Source organism: Esox lucius, chromosome 1 (assembly GCF_011004845.1).
Source record: "Esox lucius isolate fEsoLuc1 chromosome 1, fEsoLuc1.pri, whole genome shotgun sequence".
NCBI classification, from domain to species: Eukaryota; Metazoa; Chordata; class Actinopteri; order Esociformes; family Esocidae; genus Esox; species Esox lucius.
Genome location: NC_047569.1, coordinates 20,343,030 through 20,360,791, shown reverse-complemented (window position 1 = coordinate 20,360,791; position 17,762 = coordinate 20,343,030). Strand labels below are relative to the sequence as shown.

Genomic DNA, 17,762 nt, shown 5'->3' with positions numbered 1-17,762 from the left:
TTTTGAAGATTTGCATTATGGGAAATTGTGTTTCAATGTGAAGAGTTTACTTTTTAGCCCATTTCAGGTTTCTTTCACGACGTGACAGATGTAATGGGCTGTTTCTTTTAATCGTTGGAGGGTGTTTCTATTACTATGAGTATCGTTACAGTAAATCCAGTCATTTAGTGGTGCCTAAATTGCGACAGAGGAAAAAACTAGGATGTGGGATAAACCAATGGGGCCAATGGTGCTATTATCTGTGACCCGGTAGTTGTTTGATCTCCTTCAACAGTGGGAGGCGCGATTTTGCTGTGTACACAGATAATACTTTCTGCTATGCCAATAGTTAAAAGCTTTTGGTGGAAGTTTTTCAGTTTTTCTGATGTGATTAGAATAAATGAAAAGGTATGAAATACCGCAAAAACTTCACATCAAAATAAAATGTAACGGTTTTGATTGTTTTGCTTTTGAAATGTTGTGTTAGCTACGTGTCTCTTTAATACGATGCTCTTCCAAGCTAATTACAGTACTGCAACTTTAGCCATTTAGCTATTTGTAATGAAACTAGCCTTACTTGCCTTAATAGACCAAAGTGATTCAGTTGTTGACAATTTTGTTTGTGAAATACATCATGTCAGTATAATTAACATGAATCCTTGTCATCAATCTCATGCATCATCCATCACATTTATTTTAGACGCATGGCCAACCTAATCTGTTGATTGAGGCTTACACACGACCCTAAATCATCATGAGTTTCGCCCTTCATGAGCTGCTGGTCTGCTGCAAAGGGTTAGAAAATGAAAAAGCAACTGAGAGAAAGGTAATTTTATTCCTTTATAGAAGACGTGCATTTAATATATAAACCAATGTCAACATCTATGCACAAAACATTCCATGATTGTGTCTAGAAAGAGGCTGAGCGCTTCAGACGACTCATCCGGTCGCCTGAAGTAGTAGAGGAGTTGGATAGAATTTCGGGAACCAGAGCTGCTAAAGGCTCCAAACAACTCACATGGGATTTGATTTTAAGGTATTTTGCTTTCCTACTTAATTTTATACCCAAAGTTGACTATTTAAGGACTGAGTTGAAGCCAGGGTACTATTTCATTGACAGTAGGTCCTATACACTACTGTATTTTGCCCTGGATAAGGGTGCCTGCTAATGACTTAAATATAAATAATGAAATCCATCATCACATTGTAATTCTCAGTGTTTTCATACTCACTGCCTTCTACCAGGACTCTGCAGAAGTATCAGCAGAAGGAGACCGAGCTTCTCCAGTCAGGGAAAGCCAATGTGTCAGCCACGACACAAGCCAACCGCCGGAAGAAGATGCAGGAGATCAGCAGCCTGATCAAATACTTTATCCGCTGTGCCAACAAAAGTAAGGGTTGGGAGATTCACACACAATCATACACCTATAGGCCACAAGTCCAGTGTAGCTCAGTTGGTTGACCATGATGCTTGCAACACCAGAGTTGTGGCTTTGAATCCCATTGGGGTGGGGGGGTAGTATAAATAAATGAAAACATATACACTCTCTACTCTAAGTCTCTCTGAATAATAGCTTCTGTTAAATTACATAAATATAATAGACCCTAAAGCCTGCACCTTATGTTATCTATCCATATTTGTCTGAAATGGCCCAATCTTCCTTCTATAGTGTACAACATTTGACCCGTGGCTTTGGTTAATACTAATGCACTACTGGGTGCCTGTTTTGTAGTCCCTCTGGGTACTTTAATACCCTCTTCTCTACCCAAAGGAGGGCCTCGTCTGAAATGCGGAGAACTCTTGAATCATGTGATGGAAGTGCTACGGGGCTCATTCAGCTGCTCAGCCTATGGGGAGGACTACAGCAGCATCCTGCTGAAGAACATCCTGTCTGTCCGCAAGTACTGGTGTGAAGTCACCCCGCAGCAGTGGCACAGTCAGTGGTCCTCTTGTTCCTCTCAACACAGCAGAGACTTTGATTTGCATGTGCTGTTGTAATGTATGAATGTCAATATAAAGTCGTTTAGATATTTTCTGAGCAGTTGCGGCTATTAATGAATTTATTTGAATTTCAAATGTGGTCTCCTGTTTGATTATTTTTAGATACTGAACTGTTCCTTTTCTGTCGTGTGTATCTAGATTTGCTGAATCTGTATTGTGGCCTTTTCACTGGTTCCTCCAAGGCCATAAACCGTGTGCTATTGAGTAGGATCATCCACACTGCAGTCCAGGGCTGTTGTCTGCAGACTGAGGGCTTGACACATACTCTGTTCTGCTTCTTCTCCAGAGCACTGCTCAACGCCAGGTACATTGACTACAACACACACGCTCTAGTCAACTCCATCAATGCAAGAGGTGACCTGTATAATACACAGGGAGCTGCATTCACTTGCCGGTCTTTTTCCAGTTGTTATGTGCCATCTCAGACTGAAAGTGGTCTAACGCCAAGGGTTACCAATTGTTTTACCCCAAGTCACTTTCTCACATTTGAAACGTATACCCGTCCCCCAGCCTGTGAGAGATACATTGTTTGGTCACATGGTCACAAGTTAATTTTTTCAGAGATTTTTGGCATGCAGTAGCCTTAAGCCTATTCACTTACAGCGACTCATGAGCATCCACACATGATCAATAAAACTGCTCTCATAAACACATACATTTTCTAAATGCATCAGATGTTACCAAAAACAACATAATTATTTCTATTGTCAGAAGCCATTTCTCTATCTCTGTAATTATCAGTAGCCAGAACCAATGCTAGGTAACCATTCATTGTCTCTTAAACTCATTAATTTAGTGCTAAGGAAATGAATAGTGTTTCACATACCTTTTAGATATAGAAAAATCTTCATATACTTTTGTCTGGTCTGGACAGGCCTCAATTTGGCCCAAATGTCAAGGTATGTGATTTGTTAAAACTGAACAGGTTAATTGATAGCAATATTCACACATTGTATAACTGGGTTCTGCAAAGAGGTTTGGCATCAGGATGAATTTGTTCTGAGCTAATATTCCACCTTCCAGGATACAAATAACATAAAGAAAAACACAAGAAAAGCCTAAACTACATGTTGATGTAGGTTGAGAAACTGGTCTAACGTGTAAACATACTTAACTAAGTGGTTTACAGCAAGACCTACCATCAAGACACTTAATCAGTTGCACTGTGTGTTAACCTCTTTTCAGGCATGAGAAACATTTGCCGGTGGTGGAGCACTTGGTCTCGGCTCTGAATGTCTTCCTGAGGTCAGCTGCCATGAACTGTCGAATGAGGGTGTGTCGGCTGGGCGAGGAGCTCCTGCCCTCTGTGCTCTATGTGTGGACACAGATGAGGCCCAGCACCACTCTCAAAGAGGAGATAGTTGACTTCTTCAACCTGCAGCTCTGCGTGCATCATCCCAAAGGAGCAAAGACACAAGACACAGGTATGGCTGACATTTTGTGGAGAGAAAATACTTACTAATCAGATTCCTGTTGAACGATTAAAGTAGTGTAGAACAATAGACAGGTGTGAAGTGTTTTTAGCCCTAAACCTCTTACCTGGACTAGGATAGGATGTGCTTTTAGATTGGATGAAGCCCACCTGACCACTTTTCTTGCCCATGCCACCCCTAACTGTCCAGGTGCCTATGCTGAAGACTGGGCCAAATGGCAGACTTTCCTCTCTAACCTCTACGATGCCCTGGTAAGTGAGATCAGCCAGATTGGGAGCCGAGGGAAATATGCCACAGGGACGCGCCACATAGCTGTGAAGGAAAGTCTCATCGAGCTAACTGCAGATGTCTGCCATCAGGTGATTATGCTAAGAACCTAGGTCCCTATTAATATGTTATTGTCTTTATTGAAACTAGCTGTTTGTAAAATTGCTGGTTTCATGTTTATGTTTTGGTGTTTCATTGTCGCTCAGCTCTTCAGCGAGGATAATAACGTCCAGTTTGTTGAGGTGACTCAAGTCCATCTCAGAGCCACCCAGAAAGGTAGTCCCCAGGGTACGCCCAGCAAGCGCAGGCGCATTGAGCTTGGATGGGAAGTCCTCCGAGACCACCTGCAACCACATCATAGCGACTTTGACATTATACCGTGGTGAGTAAAGACAGTGTCTTGCCGATGTTCAGTGCTCTTTCTGAGACCGTAATCTTTAAACCATAAAAATGAATTACCACTGACTTTTTAATATACTTTTTCCATTCCCGCTGTGTTCTTTTACCCCTATTTAGGTTACAGATTGCTTCAGTGTTGATCTCCAAATACCCCTCTGTGGTGCCTGGCCGGGAGCTGGTTCTTCTGCTGTCAGTCCTGTGCCAGCTGCTGGGGGAGCAGCGGCGGGGGGACAGGGGGCCCTATGTGCTGCGCTGCCTGAGGGAGGTGGCTTGCTGCCAGGCCACCCACCCAGAGAGGGCCCAGGCCTACACGGCCGAGCTGGTGAAGTTGTGGGGTCGTGTCTGGGCCCTGGCTCTAAGGGGCGTCAGCTCCCCCCAGACAGAGGCCCTTAGTCTGGCCCTGCTGTCCACTGTCATCCAGGGAGCCCTTATTCCCATCAGCAGGGAGTTTTGGAAGCTTTTCTCTGGCTTGGCCTGCAAGCCTTCTGAGTGAGTTCTGGGCTTTGATTCATTATTTTGTATGTCAAATAAAGACAGTATCACTACATGAGGTAGAGTTTGCAGATAACTGGCTTTCTTTTTGGGACTCTTCCAGAAATAGGGCCAGGCCTGATCTGCTGAGGAGCAACGGACTCCATCCTAGCTGGAGTGGTGCTCTTCTTTTATCTAGGAACATTGACAGGAGTCTCACTCCTATAGCCTCAACATGAGATAGGGTGCAGGTTAGTCTGCAGGCTATTAGCCAGCCTGCTAGCATAGTGGAGTCTGTCGATAGCATAGCCAGAGTAGTTAGTACAGCTTTACCTATTGCAACTGTAACTTGTTCCAGGCTGAGAAAAGTTAAACAAGGTAGTGCTAACAAAAACAACCTTATTAAGATAAAGCCTTCCTCCACCTCTGTCACAAATAAAAATAAAAATGACTGTATCACCTCGCATCTCAAAATGGGACTCCTAAATGTTAGATCCCTTGCTCCAAAGGCAGTTGCAGTAAATGAATTAATCTCTGATCATAAACTAGATGTTATTGGTTTATGTGAAACGTGGCTAAAGCCTAATGAATTCATTGACAGTAAATATAAATGTACTCTCAAACATATCACTGATATTCATTCTTTTGAAGTTTTACTCATGAAAGTTAACCAGGCCAATAAATCGTTTTACATAGCTACTATTTATAGGCCCCTCGGGCCATACATAATGTTCCTCAATGAGTTTCCAGAATTCTTGTCTAACCTTGTAGTCATGGCAGATAGTATTCACATTTTTGGCAATTTCAATATTCATATGGAAAAGTCCAATGATCCTCTTCAAAAAGGCTTTGAAGCCATAATTGACTCAATGGGTTTTATCCAACATATCTCAGGTCCAACACATTGCCACAATCACACCTTAGATTTTGTCCTGTCACAAGAAATAGATATTGTAGATCTAATAATTTTCCCCCAAAATCCTGGATTATCGGATCACTGATTATCGGATTATTACATTTTCCGTTAAAACAAGAATTTCACTTGCTCTGCAAACAATGAGTTTCAAAAGCTGTACTATAAATTCTCGGACTACAAATAAATTCCTTGATATTCTTACAAGTTCGCTCATTAACGACAGAGTAAATAAATCTGTAAACGATCAAATCGAGGATCTAAACTCAACACTGCGAAATACATTAGACACAGTTGCACCACTAAAAATGAAAAAATATGCAACAAGAAACATGGTTAGGGTTAGCCATGCTCCCTGGTACACAGACAATACTAGATCACTTAAGCAAGCCTCCAGAAAATTGGAGCAAAAGTGGCGCTCCACCAAGTTGGAAGTATTCAGACTTGCCTGGATAGACAGTACACTACAATACCAAAAATCACTCACGTCTGCTCGATCAGCTTGATTCCAACAAAATAACTTAAGGAGCTATTTCCTGTGCTAGGTCAGCTAATGCTGAACATAATAAATTGCTCCCTTTCCTCCGGATGTGTACCAAAATCTAATCTGGATCCCGACATATTAAACAATTATAGGCCAATATCAAACCTCATGTTCTTCTCAAAAATCTTAGAAAAATGTGTTTCCCAACTGAATGCCTTCTTGAAGACAAATAACATTTATGAAATGCTACAGTCCGGTTTCAAATCCCATCATAGTACTGAGACTGCACTCGTGACGGTAACAAATGACCTTCTAATGGCCTCAGACAAAGGTTCCGCATCTGTCCTGCTGCTTTTGACACTATTGATCACTCCCTTCTCTTAGAGAGACTGGAAACCCATATTAGGCTACGTGGACATGTTCTAGCCTGGTTTAAATCTTATTTATCTGTAAGATATCAGTTTGTTAGTGTAGATGACATATCCTCAAGTCAAAGGTATGCTTTGGTGTTCCTCAAGGCTCGGTTCTGGGCCCATTATTGTTCTCACTATATATGCTCCCTCTGGGCGATGTAATCCGAAATCATAATGTACATTTTCACTGTTATGCTGATGACACACAGTTATATATTTCAATGAAGCATGGAGAAACCCCGAAATGAGCTACTTTGGAAGCATGCGTTTCAGATATTAGGAAGTGGATGACAGAGAACTTCTTGCTCTTAAACTCAAGAAAAACAGAAATGCTTGTTTTAGGACCCAAGAAACAAAGAGCGTTGTTAGCAGATCTCACTGTGAACCTCGACGGCTGTATGGTCGTATCCCAAAAAACTGTAAAAAACCTCTACGTTACCCTTGACCCTGACCTCTCCTTTGAAGAACATATAAAATATGTTCATCTTCGAAACATTGCAAAAATCTGAAACTTTCTATCATAAACTGACGCAAAAAAATGTATCCATGCTTTCGTTACTTCTAGACTAGATTACTGCAATGCTCTTCTTTCCAGCTACCCTGACAAATCAATAAATAAACTTCAATTAGTGCTGCACACGGCTGCTAGAATCGTAACTAGAACAAAAGCAATTGAACACATTACTCCTGTCCTAGTGTCCTTACACTGGCTGCCTGTTAGGGCTAGGGCTGATTTTAAGGTTTTACTGTTAACCTATAAATCAATGGACTTGCTCCTACTTACCTTGCTGAAATGATCCAGCCATACATACCTATACGTAACCTACGATCGCAAGATGCAGGCCTTTTAATTGTACCTAGAATTTCTAAACAAACAGCAGGAGGCGGGGCCTTTTCTCAGAACTCCACTAATGTGGAATGATCTGCCAATTAAGGTTAGAAATGCAAACTCCGTGCAAACTTTCAAGTGTCTACTAAAAACTCATCTCTACAGCACGGTTTATAATTAGGTGTAGCCTGGCCCGGGGGTGTGAAGGTGACCAGTAGGCTTGATACTGTCCACCCTTGCTGTTTTGCCAGGTGGGCTCTCGACCGCAACTGGGATGCCCTCCCTCCAATGCCTTTCGGGGGAAGAGTCACTGGCTTGTTGTTGTCTCTCTGTTGCGCACTTGGGCTGTACTCTGCTGGCAATACTCGGCCCTCATTCAGGGTGGTTGCGGTTGGTGGGTGTCCCTTTGGTTGAAACCTGGCAATATGGGTGGATTGATTTCCTGCCTGTTGGGCCCTGTCCGGGGCCTCCCCCGGGTAGGGCCACAGTGTCGCAGGACCCCCTGTCTCAGTTCCTAGGTCTTACGCTGCTATATTATTGTGCTGGGGGTTTGGGTCAGTTCTCCTTCCCCACAAAGTTCTCCTTCTCCACTATAAATCGTTGTTGATATGATGAATGCATTTTCTGAATTTTCCCAGTCTTCTCCCGTTTTAAACTTTAGGAGGACATGAGGTCCTGGTCCACACCTGCGGAGTACCTGGTTTGGGGGGCCCGTTGCTGTCCCAGTCCTTGTCCATCTGGTCATACTTCTGACCTAGTCTAATTTTAAATAGACTCTGGATTTAGCCCAGATAAATGTATACATTATTCCAATTTGACTCTTAATATCTCACCCGGCACTGCCAGAAGAGGACTGGTCACCCCTCTGAGCCTGGGTCCTCTCTAGGTTTCTTCCTAAAATTCAGCCTTCTTAGGGAGTTTTTCCTAGCCACTGAAATTCAATACTACTGTTGTTTGCTCCTTGGGGTTTAAGGCCGGGTGTCTCTGTAAAGCACTTTGTGATAACTACTGTTGTAAAAAGGGCTTTATAAATAAATTTGATTGATTGATTTGACTACATTGGATTATGTCTGAATACTTTGTCTCTTTTGTGTCTCTGTGCAGTGCTGCTGCTTTGTGTCTGGCTCAAGCGCTGCTCAAGTGTCCTGTTCCAAAGAGCCTGGGTGCTGAGTGGGACCATTTAGGCACTGTGGAGGGTGTTGGGCCCCCCAGCCTTAAGGAGAGCATCTTGAGCTGGCTGCTAATGAACGAACAGACTGAGGAGGCAGAGGAGAGCTCAAGTCCTCACCCCATCATCTGCAGGTGGGCAGCTTATCCCTGGGCTTATGTCTTATTTTTATTCCCGCTTAAAGATGTCATTGTTGTTTTTGTGACGAAGCACATGTGAATATTGTTGTTCAACATAAAAAACATTGCGGTTCACATTCAGCTGTTATGTGCGTAATGATGTCAGAGGGGTAAAAAGATTACTTGTTTCTAGTTTCTTTTATCTTGTTCTCATTTCAAAAACAGATTTGTGATTGTCCCCATATGCTGTTAAAGGCCTGCTTTGAGTAAAACATAAAGTAACAAACTGATCAATGCACCATCATACAATATGAACTCATGGTTAAAAGAAATATGAATAAGATGTTTGGCTACAGAAGTGCCATCTCTTAACGATCACTACTTGTCAGTGTACCACTTTCTTTAGCTAACGTTCCAACCCTTGCCAATGTTTTCATTGCCAAAGAGTCTAGCTTTTCAGCAATCTCATCATTCCACAGGCAGCTGGGTTTACAGTTGCTCACTGGTTGTTGGGAATAACATTCATATTTTTCACATTCACAACAACGTGGATACTAAGAAATAAAATGTTATCTATAAAAGTCAAAAGCAAACATACATTTGTTAGATAGACAAGGCGTGAAATTAAAATGAACATGTTTTTTGTCTGGAATTGCAGTATTATTTCATTTTGAGAATTACACATTAGCTGTCAAATTTTAGCTGACAGTTTTTCCTGGACAAACACCAATGTGTTCTGTGGTGAGACTATAGTTCCAATATTTGCAAACGTATTGTAATTGTATGATGTGTTATCCAGTCAAGGTGAAATCCTCTCTTAGTGACAATGTAATACTGCATTAAGGCCACACTTTTGCCACGTGACCTGGAGTACAGGGAGTGGAGTGTCAAGAGACTAATACCAATGCTAGATCTCTACAACTTCCATCCAAAAATAAATCCTGTTAAAAAAGTACTGTGTTGATTTTGACGTCATGTTACCATCTCTGCTGATGTACCTTTTTCATTGCGGGTTGCAGGACTATAAATATAATCTGACTATAAATGTACTTATGTACTATGTTAATGTACTTAGTGTTAAGTTAATTCTGATTCTTGACTTTCAGTGGGTGTATAAGATTATTATTTAAGATATTATGTTTGAACAGGTGGGTTTTCAGAAGTTTACCAGGACATGGGCATGGACTCTAGTCCTAGCATCAGGAGGAGTTTGGCTCCAGCCTTGGGGTGTAAGGAAAGAGAAGGCTGAGCGGTAGCAGAAAGTGGGGGGGTTGGAACATTATGAACCTGCATTGAAGTTTTCAGAGAACAACAGGGAGCTGTCTATGGTCATGCCAACATCCAAGTTAAGATGTCTGCCAGGCATTCAGATATGCATGTCACCACCAAAGTTTCTTTAACATAATAATTTTCATGGTGCAGTCCTTGTAATTGCTTCTTTATGTTCCTAATGTGTCTTATTGTCTTATCATCTTTGCCCAGGGATTTTCCCCATAAGTTAATTCCCAGAATCCTTGTCTCCTTGACGGTCAAAGACACCCGAGCTGGCATGACGTTTCTCCTTGGATCAAAGGCACTTGAGAGGTGAGGGAAATATGATCCTAAAAACAAATCAAACATGTTGCGTCAACATAACACCAATTAATTTCATGCTGCCTTCACTCTTTCCCTCTCTACTTTAAGTGCTATGACACAAGACCAAGCACAAAAGGAAGCTAAAGATGCCCTCAGCGAGATTGAGAGCCTATACCTGCAGTTCAGCTTTGATGAGATGCCTTCTGAAAAGGACGGGATGAAATTGAATGGTGTGAGGGAGTCCTCAGCCGACACCCAGCACACTGTTGTCCCCAGCCTAAAAAACAAATTGGAACAGGGGCTCTTGTCTGTGGCAGACCACCTGCTCAACTGCTACTCCCCTGATGTGGGTGAATGCCTATGTTTGAATCATGTTTTTATAAGTTAGTGTGTGTCCAAACTAAGCTGCTTGTATTTTTGCCTCAGTCTCAGACCACACCACCAGAATGTCTGGTTCGTGGTTCAAGTCTACTTACTGGCGTTTTAGCTGGATATGTCTCTTTCGGTCTCCTGACTGAGGAAGAAGCCTGCCACTCCCAACTTTTCCTGAAGGCCAAGGTAGTCTGAGGAAGTTGACAACATTTCTTTCTGTAATTCGCATATAGTGGATTTTGGATGCAGTTGTGGGTTTTCTGTTGGCTTTTCTCAGGCACTGGCCCAGGATTTTAGTGAGTTCATATCTACTGTGAAGGTGAAGATGACAGATGTTGTAACAATGAGCTCGCTCACGTCAGTCATGAGGCTGTGCACACAGTATGTCAATAGAGCGGTTAAGGTAAGACAAGCTTTTATCTTCTTCCTCTTTCTCATCACCATCACCTTTAGTTGAAAATCTGTCTTTGTATTTGTACTTTTATCGAATTCAGCTTCATCTCCCACAGGAGAACTGCAACTTGTTCATGAAGATTTTACCTGCAAGACTTTTGACTGAACTGGCAGAAATATGCAAGGTGCTGGTGAGTCATTGAGGACTTACTTTTTTCCACCCTATAACTATCACCTGGACCTACATAACCACCCTGTAATGATCACCTGGACCTTTATAACTACCCTGTGACTATCACCTGGACCTTTATAAGCATCCTGTAACTATCACCTGGACCTTTATAACTATCCTGTTACTATCACCTGGACCTTTATAACCATCCTGTAACTATCCCCTGGACCTTTATAACCATCCTGTAACTATCACCTGGACCTTTATAACCACTCTGTAACAATCACCTGGTCCTTCATTACCACTCTGTATGGATGTGTGATCTGTAAGCCCACCTTGTGTCTTTCTGTAACTTCCAGCTGAACAGCTCTTGTAAGAGAGTCAGTGTGGTGATTGAGGAGGAGACCACAGATGATGACTGGGACATGACAAGGACCCAGGCTGACCAGCAGGGAGATGTTGACCTGTTTGATGATGGAGATGGCCCACAAACCAGCACATCTATTGGGACTCAGGGGCAGAATGTGGACCCCAATGATACTCAGTTTGGTCCTGGTATGTGGCCAAAGTCCCTTCATTTATAATGATCGCCTTAGCGTCAGTTCTTTACCTGAATTCTAAAGGGCGTGGGCTGTTCAGATCTGTCAGCTGTTTCCCAGGGTTGAGGCTTGGAACTAGATAATCAGACCAGGCAACAGCCTCCAGTGATTTCTGCGCTTTAACCAGATGCCTGTCTCCATGTTCCATCCTCTCCTAGGTGCCAAGAGCCTATTGTCTGAGGAGCATTTGTCCCAGCACGATCTAGCTTTCTTGGCCAGTTTGGAGTTCCTTTCCCTCTGTGCCTCAGCTGAATGTGTCTATGGCCTTTCCTTCAAACCAGCGGAGGTCCGTCGCAAGCTGCTACTGCTGTTGGAGCAGATGGACTTCACCAAGCCACTACACCTCAACATGGTAAGTGACCAGGACTGTTGACTGGTTCATGTTGCACAGTTCGTCGTCGTTACTGATGATATTGGAAATGATCTGATGATGTTGGAACTGATTTTGTTCTTGTGTCACTAACATGGAATAGCACAAATAATTATTTATTTTCTTGTCCTCTCTCAGTACCTCGTGCTTCTGAAGAAACTACCTGCTGAAGACACATTGCTGGCGGCAGAAGAGTTTGACTCACTCATCAAACCTCTGGCGTAAGATGGGCTGCTTTGGTTGTTAGATCCTTATGAATACTGTGCTATACATGGAAATCCAGTAGGTGCTTGTAGACTGATTTCTTTATTTTGTGCTTACAGGGATCTTTGCTCGTTGTATCGCCAAGATCAGGAAATATGTGCTGAAGTTCTGCTGCATCTGCTACCATCCATCCGCTGTGTGGGTCGCATACAGGACCGTAATGATGACCTGAAACATGTCCAGGGAGCCCTGCTCCAAGTAGTCTCTGGATTCTGGTCAGCGCCAAAGTCACAATTTGAAATACTGAAAATAATTATTATTCTTCATTCTAGATTTTAACTTCCAACTACTTCATACTCTCTTCTAGCATTCTGGGAAGGACAGGGAAGTGCACAGCAACGACAAAGGCTGCATTAGTTCACTGTCTACTGGCTTTGCTGGAGGTAAGCTTACAGAATAATCACCTCCCCTGATAACCACCCTCAGGCTTGAGGTTGATAGATAGTGACTAATAATACTACACATTTAACTCCCTCCCTTCCCCTGTCAGACTGACCCTTGCTGTAAGTGGGCGGTCCTTACCTTGAAGGAGGAGGAGCTTCCAGTGTCTGACATTCTTCCGTGCTACTTGTCTGACCCTCATCATCATGTTCGCATGCTGACAGCCATGACAGTAAACAGGTGCGTTTCATATTTTCTATGGAAAATAGAATGTTGCACACCACATGCCCCAACGCAATCATTTATTACCAACATTTCCACAGACAGGCTGTCTTCATCAACATATCAAGTCAAACACAAGTCACATACATGTATGGGTTTTCATTGGACACAATAATGTGCTTTGAATTACGACCATGACAGCTGTTATGTTACTGGTCAGTTCTGAAGTAACGTATTAGAAAGACCAAGGAAAGGATAACATGCAATTATAAATGTGACATACAACAAATATCCTGTCCATCTGGTCATGCTTCTGACCTGGATTAGGTTTTATCGACTCTGGACACAGCCCCATGTATTTATTTATTACAACTTGTATTCTTAAAATGTTCACCCAGCACAGCCAGAAGAGGACTGGTCACCCCTCTGAGCCTGGTTCCTCTCTAGGTTTCTTCCTAAATTTCGGACCCTCTTAGGGAGTTTTTCTTAGCCACTGTGCTTCAGCATTGTTGTTGCTTGCTCCTTGGAGTTTCAGGCTGGGTATTTTGTAATTGTATTTTGTGACAACTGCTGATATATAAATGGCTTTATACATTTGATTGATTGACAACAGGCCACATTAAGTACTGACTGAGTTCAGATGTACAGTCTACTTGCTCATTTGAGATGTCAGAAGCCCCACCAATGGAACGCAGTCTTTCAAAAGCCTTAATACCTTTCCTATCAGTGTTTACCTATTTGACATATGTTGCATTAATGCTCTCTTTCTTATGACAGACTCTTCTTAGAGATGACACCAAACGGTTTGGAGTCAAGAAAGATGCTTTCTCTGAAAAAGCAGCAGATGGCTTTTGAGAACGTCTACCTGAAAGCCCAAGAAGGGATGAGGATCCAGGTAAGCCAGTCTCATGTGTTACTGTCGTTTTCAGGTCCCATCTGTCTAACTATCCCCCGCTCTCCCTGATGTGTTTCATAGAAGAGTAGCCTGCTTGAAGACCTGAGTGATGAGACGTTAAACCGCAGGGCCACGCTGCTGAAGAGTGTGTCTGTGGTGCTGTGCTGCAGCCCCGTCTGTGAGAAACAGTCCCTCTTTGCCGTCTTTCAGTCATACAAGGAGAACAACATAGAAGAGGCGCTCATCAAGAAGGTAGGTGTTTTTCTGGGCATTGTGCTACAAAATCACAGAAAATAATAGTTTTATGTTGTTGATTTTCCAAATGAAAGCGCTTGATCGTGGAGGTGGGTAAGTCGCATTGTGTTAGTGTATGACAATGGCGGTCTGTATGTTAACCTGGTTTGGTCCCTAACACTTTGTAGGTTCTGGGCTGTGTGTCTAGAGCTCTGGGCTACAGGAGTGTGGAAGGTTTTGTCAGCTCTCATCTGGATTACCTGGTGACAGAGTGGCTGGGCCAGCCTGGATACACCCTGGAGTCCTTCCCCTACACACTGCTCAACCATGCCACTCTCAATGACTTCTACAGGTGGGTGCGCGCGTGTGCTTTTTGGTTGGAATTTTGATTATAAAGTGATCTCTCCAGATGAGCAGGAACACTGCTCCAATAGAAAAGGGCTGGCAATCTTCACACTCTGTTCTAAACCAGCTGGTTGTTAGAGAAAGTTAGTGGCCCAGTATTAATATATACAAGTTGGTACAGCCAGTCCTCCTTTTTAATTTTTCTGTTATCTTTTGTGTTTTATAATCCCAGATCAATGGATTGATAATTGACTCAAACAAAATGAACAACAGAAATTACTTAGGTTTGAGTATTGGGATATTCCGGAAATGGCAAAGACATTTTGGAAAGAAAACCATTGAATTGCATTAGTTCTTTGCAGCAGAGATATACAGGAGGTTTCTCCAAAATTTTATGTTTGTTTTGAGTTTCAACAATTGATGTTTTTTTTTTATATTTAAGCCGCAACTATGTACATCTGGGGCTATCTTCAATAGGAGATATTCTGACCATAAGTGGTTTTGCATCTGAATGAATCAACTGAGGATTCAAAAAAATGTTTGATGTTAGGGAAGGCCTGCATAATAGTTTTAGAATGAGCTATTTCAAATGACCAGCCTATAATAATATGTGCAGCAGAGCAAGAATTGAAATGTAATGATGCACAGGTAAGTTGTATTGTCATTGCTTTGCGGTTGCATTGTGTGCAGAGGAAGCGTTAACAACATGGATTTAGTGGTAGTTCCAAAGCCGAATACAACTGCAGTGCTCTGGGCACATTTTAGTTTTAAGCCAAGTGAAACAATTATTTGGAGGACCCATATTGTCAGATTTGCTCCAGAAAGGTGGCGGTCAAAAGCACGAACACTACAAATCTGAAGAACCCACCAATGTACCCTTGTAATAATATTAGGCTTACACAATAATACACTATATTGGTTTCGTAAAATTAACAAAATCACTAATCGCAATTATTTGTGTGACAATCGTCAACTAAAATGTCATTATCGTAACAGCCCTATGCATAGGCATTTATTTCCTTTTATTCCACACATGCTCACTTTATACTCTACCTCTGGCCAAATGTTTTTGTCCTACTGAAATGAATACATGTATTAATTTATTTATTTTTGTACTTATTCTCCTAGCTCCTCTTATCAGGTCCTTATTCCACACCTGGTCTTCCTCGATTCCTTTGGGCAGGTAAAGTCCATCGGTGACAGTCTGGGTGAGGACTGGAAGAAGCTGTTGGCAAACTGCTTCCCTAAGATAATGGTGAATATCCTTCCCTACTTTGCCCTGTCGAGCAAAGACGACCAAGTGGTCCAACAGAGAGAGAAGGCTACCAGGGTCTATGACCTCCTCAAGGACAGCAACTGCCTGGGAAAACCGGTGAGGAAGAAACGCTGGCACTCGCTGCAGCTGGATGCACTAGAAATTCTGTAGGATGTTATACAGTATATTATATTATAAATTCCTTTTGTGACCTGGTTATGACCAGCTAGCTAGAAGATAGCTACAAGCAGCTAGCTACAAGAGAATTCTGCTGTGAATATCAGTTTCTCAAAGACCTAACTTGCCCTGTCGCTGTTGGACTTTTCACAGCAAATTGACAGCCTGATTCACAGTAACCTGGCGGACATTGTGGTGGAGTTGTTGATGACGCTGTATGAAGGGGCTGCAACTCAGGAAGGGTGCAGAGGAGACCTGAGAAGCTTCATAGGGTAATGTTCTCTATACATCACTTCTTAAGCACCTTCACTTACAAAACCCTTCATTGACTCTGTTGATAATATGTTCCATGTCCTCTCCAGTGAACTGGACCCAGCCCCAAACCCACCTTATTTCAGCTCCTATGTTATCAAAGCCACTCTGGACTACCTCAGCAATTGTCACAGTGACAATCACAAATCCTTGGTTGCCATTTTATCCAAGACTCCGGTAAAACGCTCTCATTGTTGTATCATGATGGCTGTAGAATATTCTCATAACAGAATATGACTTTATAATGTTTGGTGGTTTCCTGTTGTATTATTATTCAAGATCTCCATCCAGAGGATCCTACTGGCGGTGTGCCAAAAGGCAGCGGAGACTGTCAACGCCTACGAGAAGCACCGAATCCTGCTGATGTACCACCTCTTTGTCAGCCTGCTGCTCAGGGAGGTCAAGAATGGCCTGGGAGGGGCCTGGGCCTTTGTTCTCCGAGACATAATCTACACACTCATCCACCACATTAACAGCAGGTAAGGGGTTAACACAACTGGGACAAACACACATTTCTTTATTCTCGAAATTTAATATGAACGAAAGGGGACTAACATAAACTGAATGATGACAAAAACGAGAACAGATTTAAGAATGGGTTCTGAAAGGCTCATATTTGTATCATGATTAGCAAACCAAGATAAAAACCTCACAATAGTTAGGATGGGTGAAAATCTAAGTGGAGTAAAATGAATGGGTGAAAACAACACTCAGGCTTGTATTGTTTCAAAAAGTGGGAGAAACAACAATACTCTCTCAGACGCTCTTAAGTTCAAACTGAAGCACTGTCCCAGCATAAAGAATGAACTCTCCCAAGCCAAGGTCAGCCACAGTTGAATCACATGCAAGCGAGATATCTCCTAACAGTGCCAGCCCTGACCAGGTCTCTTAAATCAAAACAGTCTCAAAATCATGACAGAAACAAAAGTTGGCCATTGACAGAGCAACACAAAGGTGTTAGCTCTAAAAATCCATTGTGAATGCAAAAATAAAATATATGCTCTAACAGGAATAATTTTTTTTAAAAAGTAGTATCATTAGGATCAAAGAAAGCTTTTGCAAGCTGTTAGACTGTTTTACAACTGACTGACAGCACACACCAGAAATACACTTATTGTTTCCACATGCAGACTTAACCTTAACCCAAAACCGATGCTACCAGACTTTTTCACAAGGTATTCTCACTTCTCTCACTAATACCGTATACTTAATGCAAATACTGTACTCTTGTCTTTTCTTTTTATGCATTGTTGACTTTGTGTTTATTACAATTTGTATTTAAAATAAATTAAATTAACCGTATTATCTCAACTATTACTACTGTTGCTTTTTCGTGAGGAAAGCGGCAAGTAAGCATTTCAGTCGATGTTCTATCATTTGTGTAGCCTGTTTTTATAGGACAAATGAACGACCTGCTGCTTGCTCACAGCTCAGATAGGGAAAAATCATTTTGGATATAGCTATTAAATATTATAAATGTTTTGCCTGTTCTTGTTTTCTGCTAGGCCAGCCCAGTCGGACGAGGTGTCCAGCCGTAGTTTCTCCTTGTGTTGTGACCTTCTAACCTCTGTGTGTCGCACAGCCGTGCAGTTCTGTGATGATGCTCTGGAGAGCCACTTACAGGTCATCGTCGGCACTCTAACTGCCCAGTTGGACAACCATCCTGCCGTCACACAGCAGGTAAGACATGGTTCTACCACATGACCACGTCAATAAGCC

The 17,762-nt window shown here is 42.3% G+C and overlaps 1 protein-coding gene across 4 annotated transcripts in view; it reads left to right on the top strand.

Annotated features, from left to right (window-relative positions):
• Window positions 1-243: 243 nt before the first annotated feature.
• The window catches only part of atm (ATM serine/threonine kinase), a 46,996-nt gene continuing 29,477 nt past the window's right edge, over window positions 244-17,762 (top strand). Inside the window, exons 1-30 of one of the 4 annotated variants that reach the window (XM_029119366.2) lie at window positions 244-387; window positions 680-805; window positions 894-1,015; window positions 1,225-1,370; window positions 1,752-1,916; window positions 2,120-2,285; window positions 3,167-3,405; window positions 3,604-3,773; window positions 3,888-4,063; window positions 4,198-4,569; window positions 8,295-8,492; window positions 9,960-10,061; window positions 10,161-10,398; window positions 10,479-10,610; window positions 10,702-10,827; window positions 10,934-11,008; window positions 11,349-11,544; window positions 11,747-11,940; window positions 12,097-12,179; window positions 12,282-12,437; window positions 12,530-12,605; window positions 12,713-12,843; window positions 13,603-13,720; window positions 13,802-13,972; window positions 14,143-14,306; window positions 15,428-15,671; window positions 15,885-16,003; window positions 16,094-16,220; window positions 16,323-16,522; window positions 17,549-17,723. In XM_029119366.2, coding sequence (XP_028975199.2) covers window positions 734-805; window positions 894-1,015; window positions 1,225-1,370; window positions 1,752-1,916; window positions 2,120-2,285; window positions 3,167-3,405; window positions 3,604-3,773; window positions 3,888-4,063; window positions 4,198-4,569; window positions 8,295-8,492; window positions 9,960-10,061; window positions 10,161-10,398; window positions 10,479-10,610; window positions 10,702-10,827; window positions 10,934-11,008; window positions 11,349-11,544; window positions 11,747-11,940; window positions 12,097-12,179; window positions 12,282-12,437; window positions 12,530-12,605; window positions 12,713-12,843; window positions 13,603-13,720; window positions 13,802-13,972; window positions 14,143-14,306; window positions 15,428-15,671; window positions 15,885-16,003; window positions 16,094-16,220; window positions 16,323-16,522; window positions 17,549-17,723 — 4,653 coding nt within the window. In that variant the 5' untranslated portion in view covers window positions 244-387; window positions 680-733. Of the gene's footprint in view, window positions 426-679; window positions 806-893; window positions 1,016-1,224; window positions 1,371-1,751; window positions 1,917-2,119; window positions 2,286-3,166; window positions 3,406-3,603; window positions 3,774-3,887; window positions 4,064-4,197; window positions 4,570-8,294; window positions 8,493-9,959; window positions 10,062-10,160; window positions 10,399-10,478; window positions 10,611-10,701; window positions 10,828-10,933; window positions 11,009-11,348; window positions 11,545-11,746; window positions 11,941-12,096; window positions 12,180-12,281; window positions 12,438-12,529; window positions 12,606-12,712; window positions 12,844-13,602; window positions 13,721-13,801; window positions 13,973-14,142; window positions 14,307-15,427; window positions 15,672-15,884; window positions 16,004-16,093; window positions 16,221-16,322; window positions 16,523-17,548; window positions 17,724-17,762 lie in introns of all 4 variants that reach the window. The other 3 variants (XM_020047906.2, XM_010889715.3, XM_020047903.2) reach the window with 3 other exon arrangements.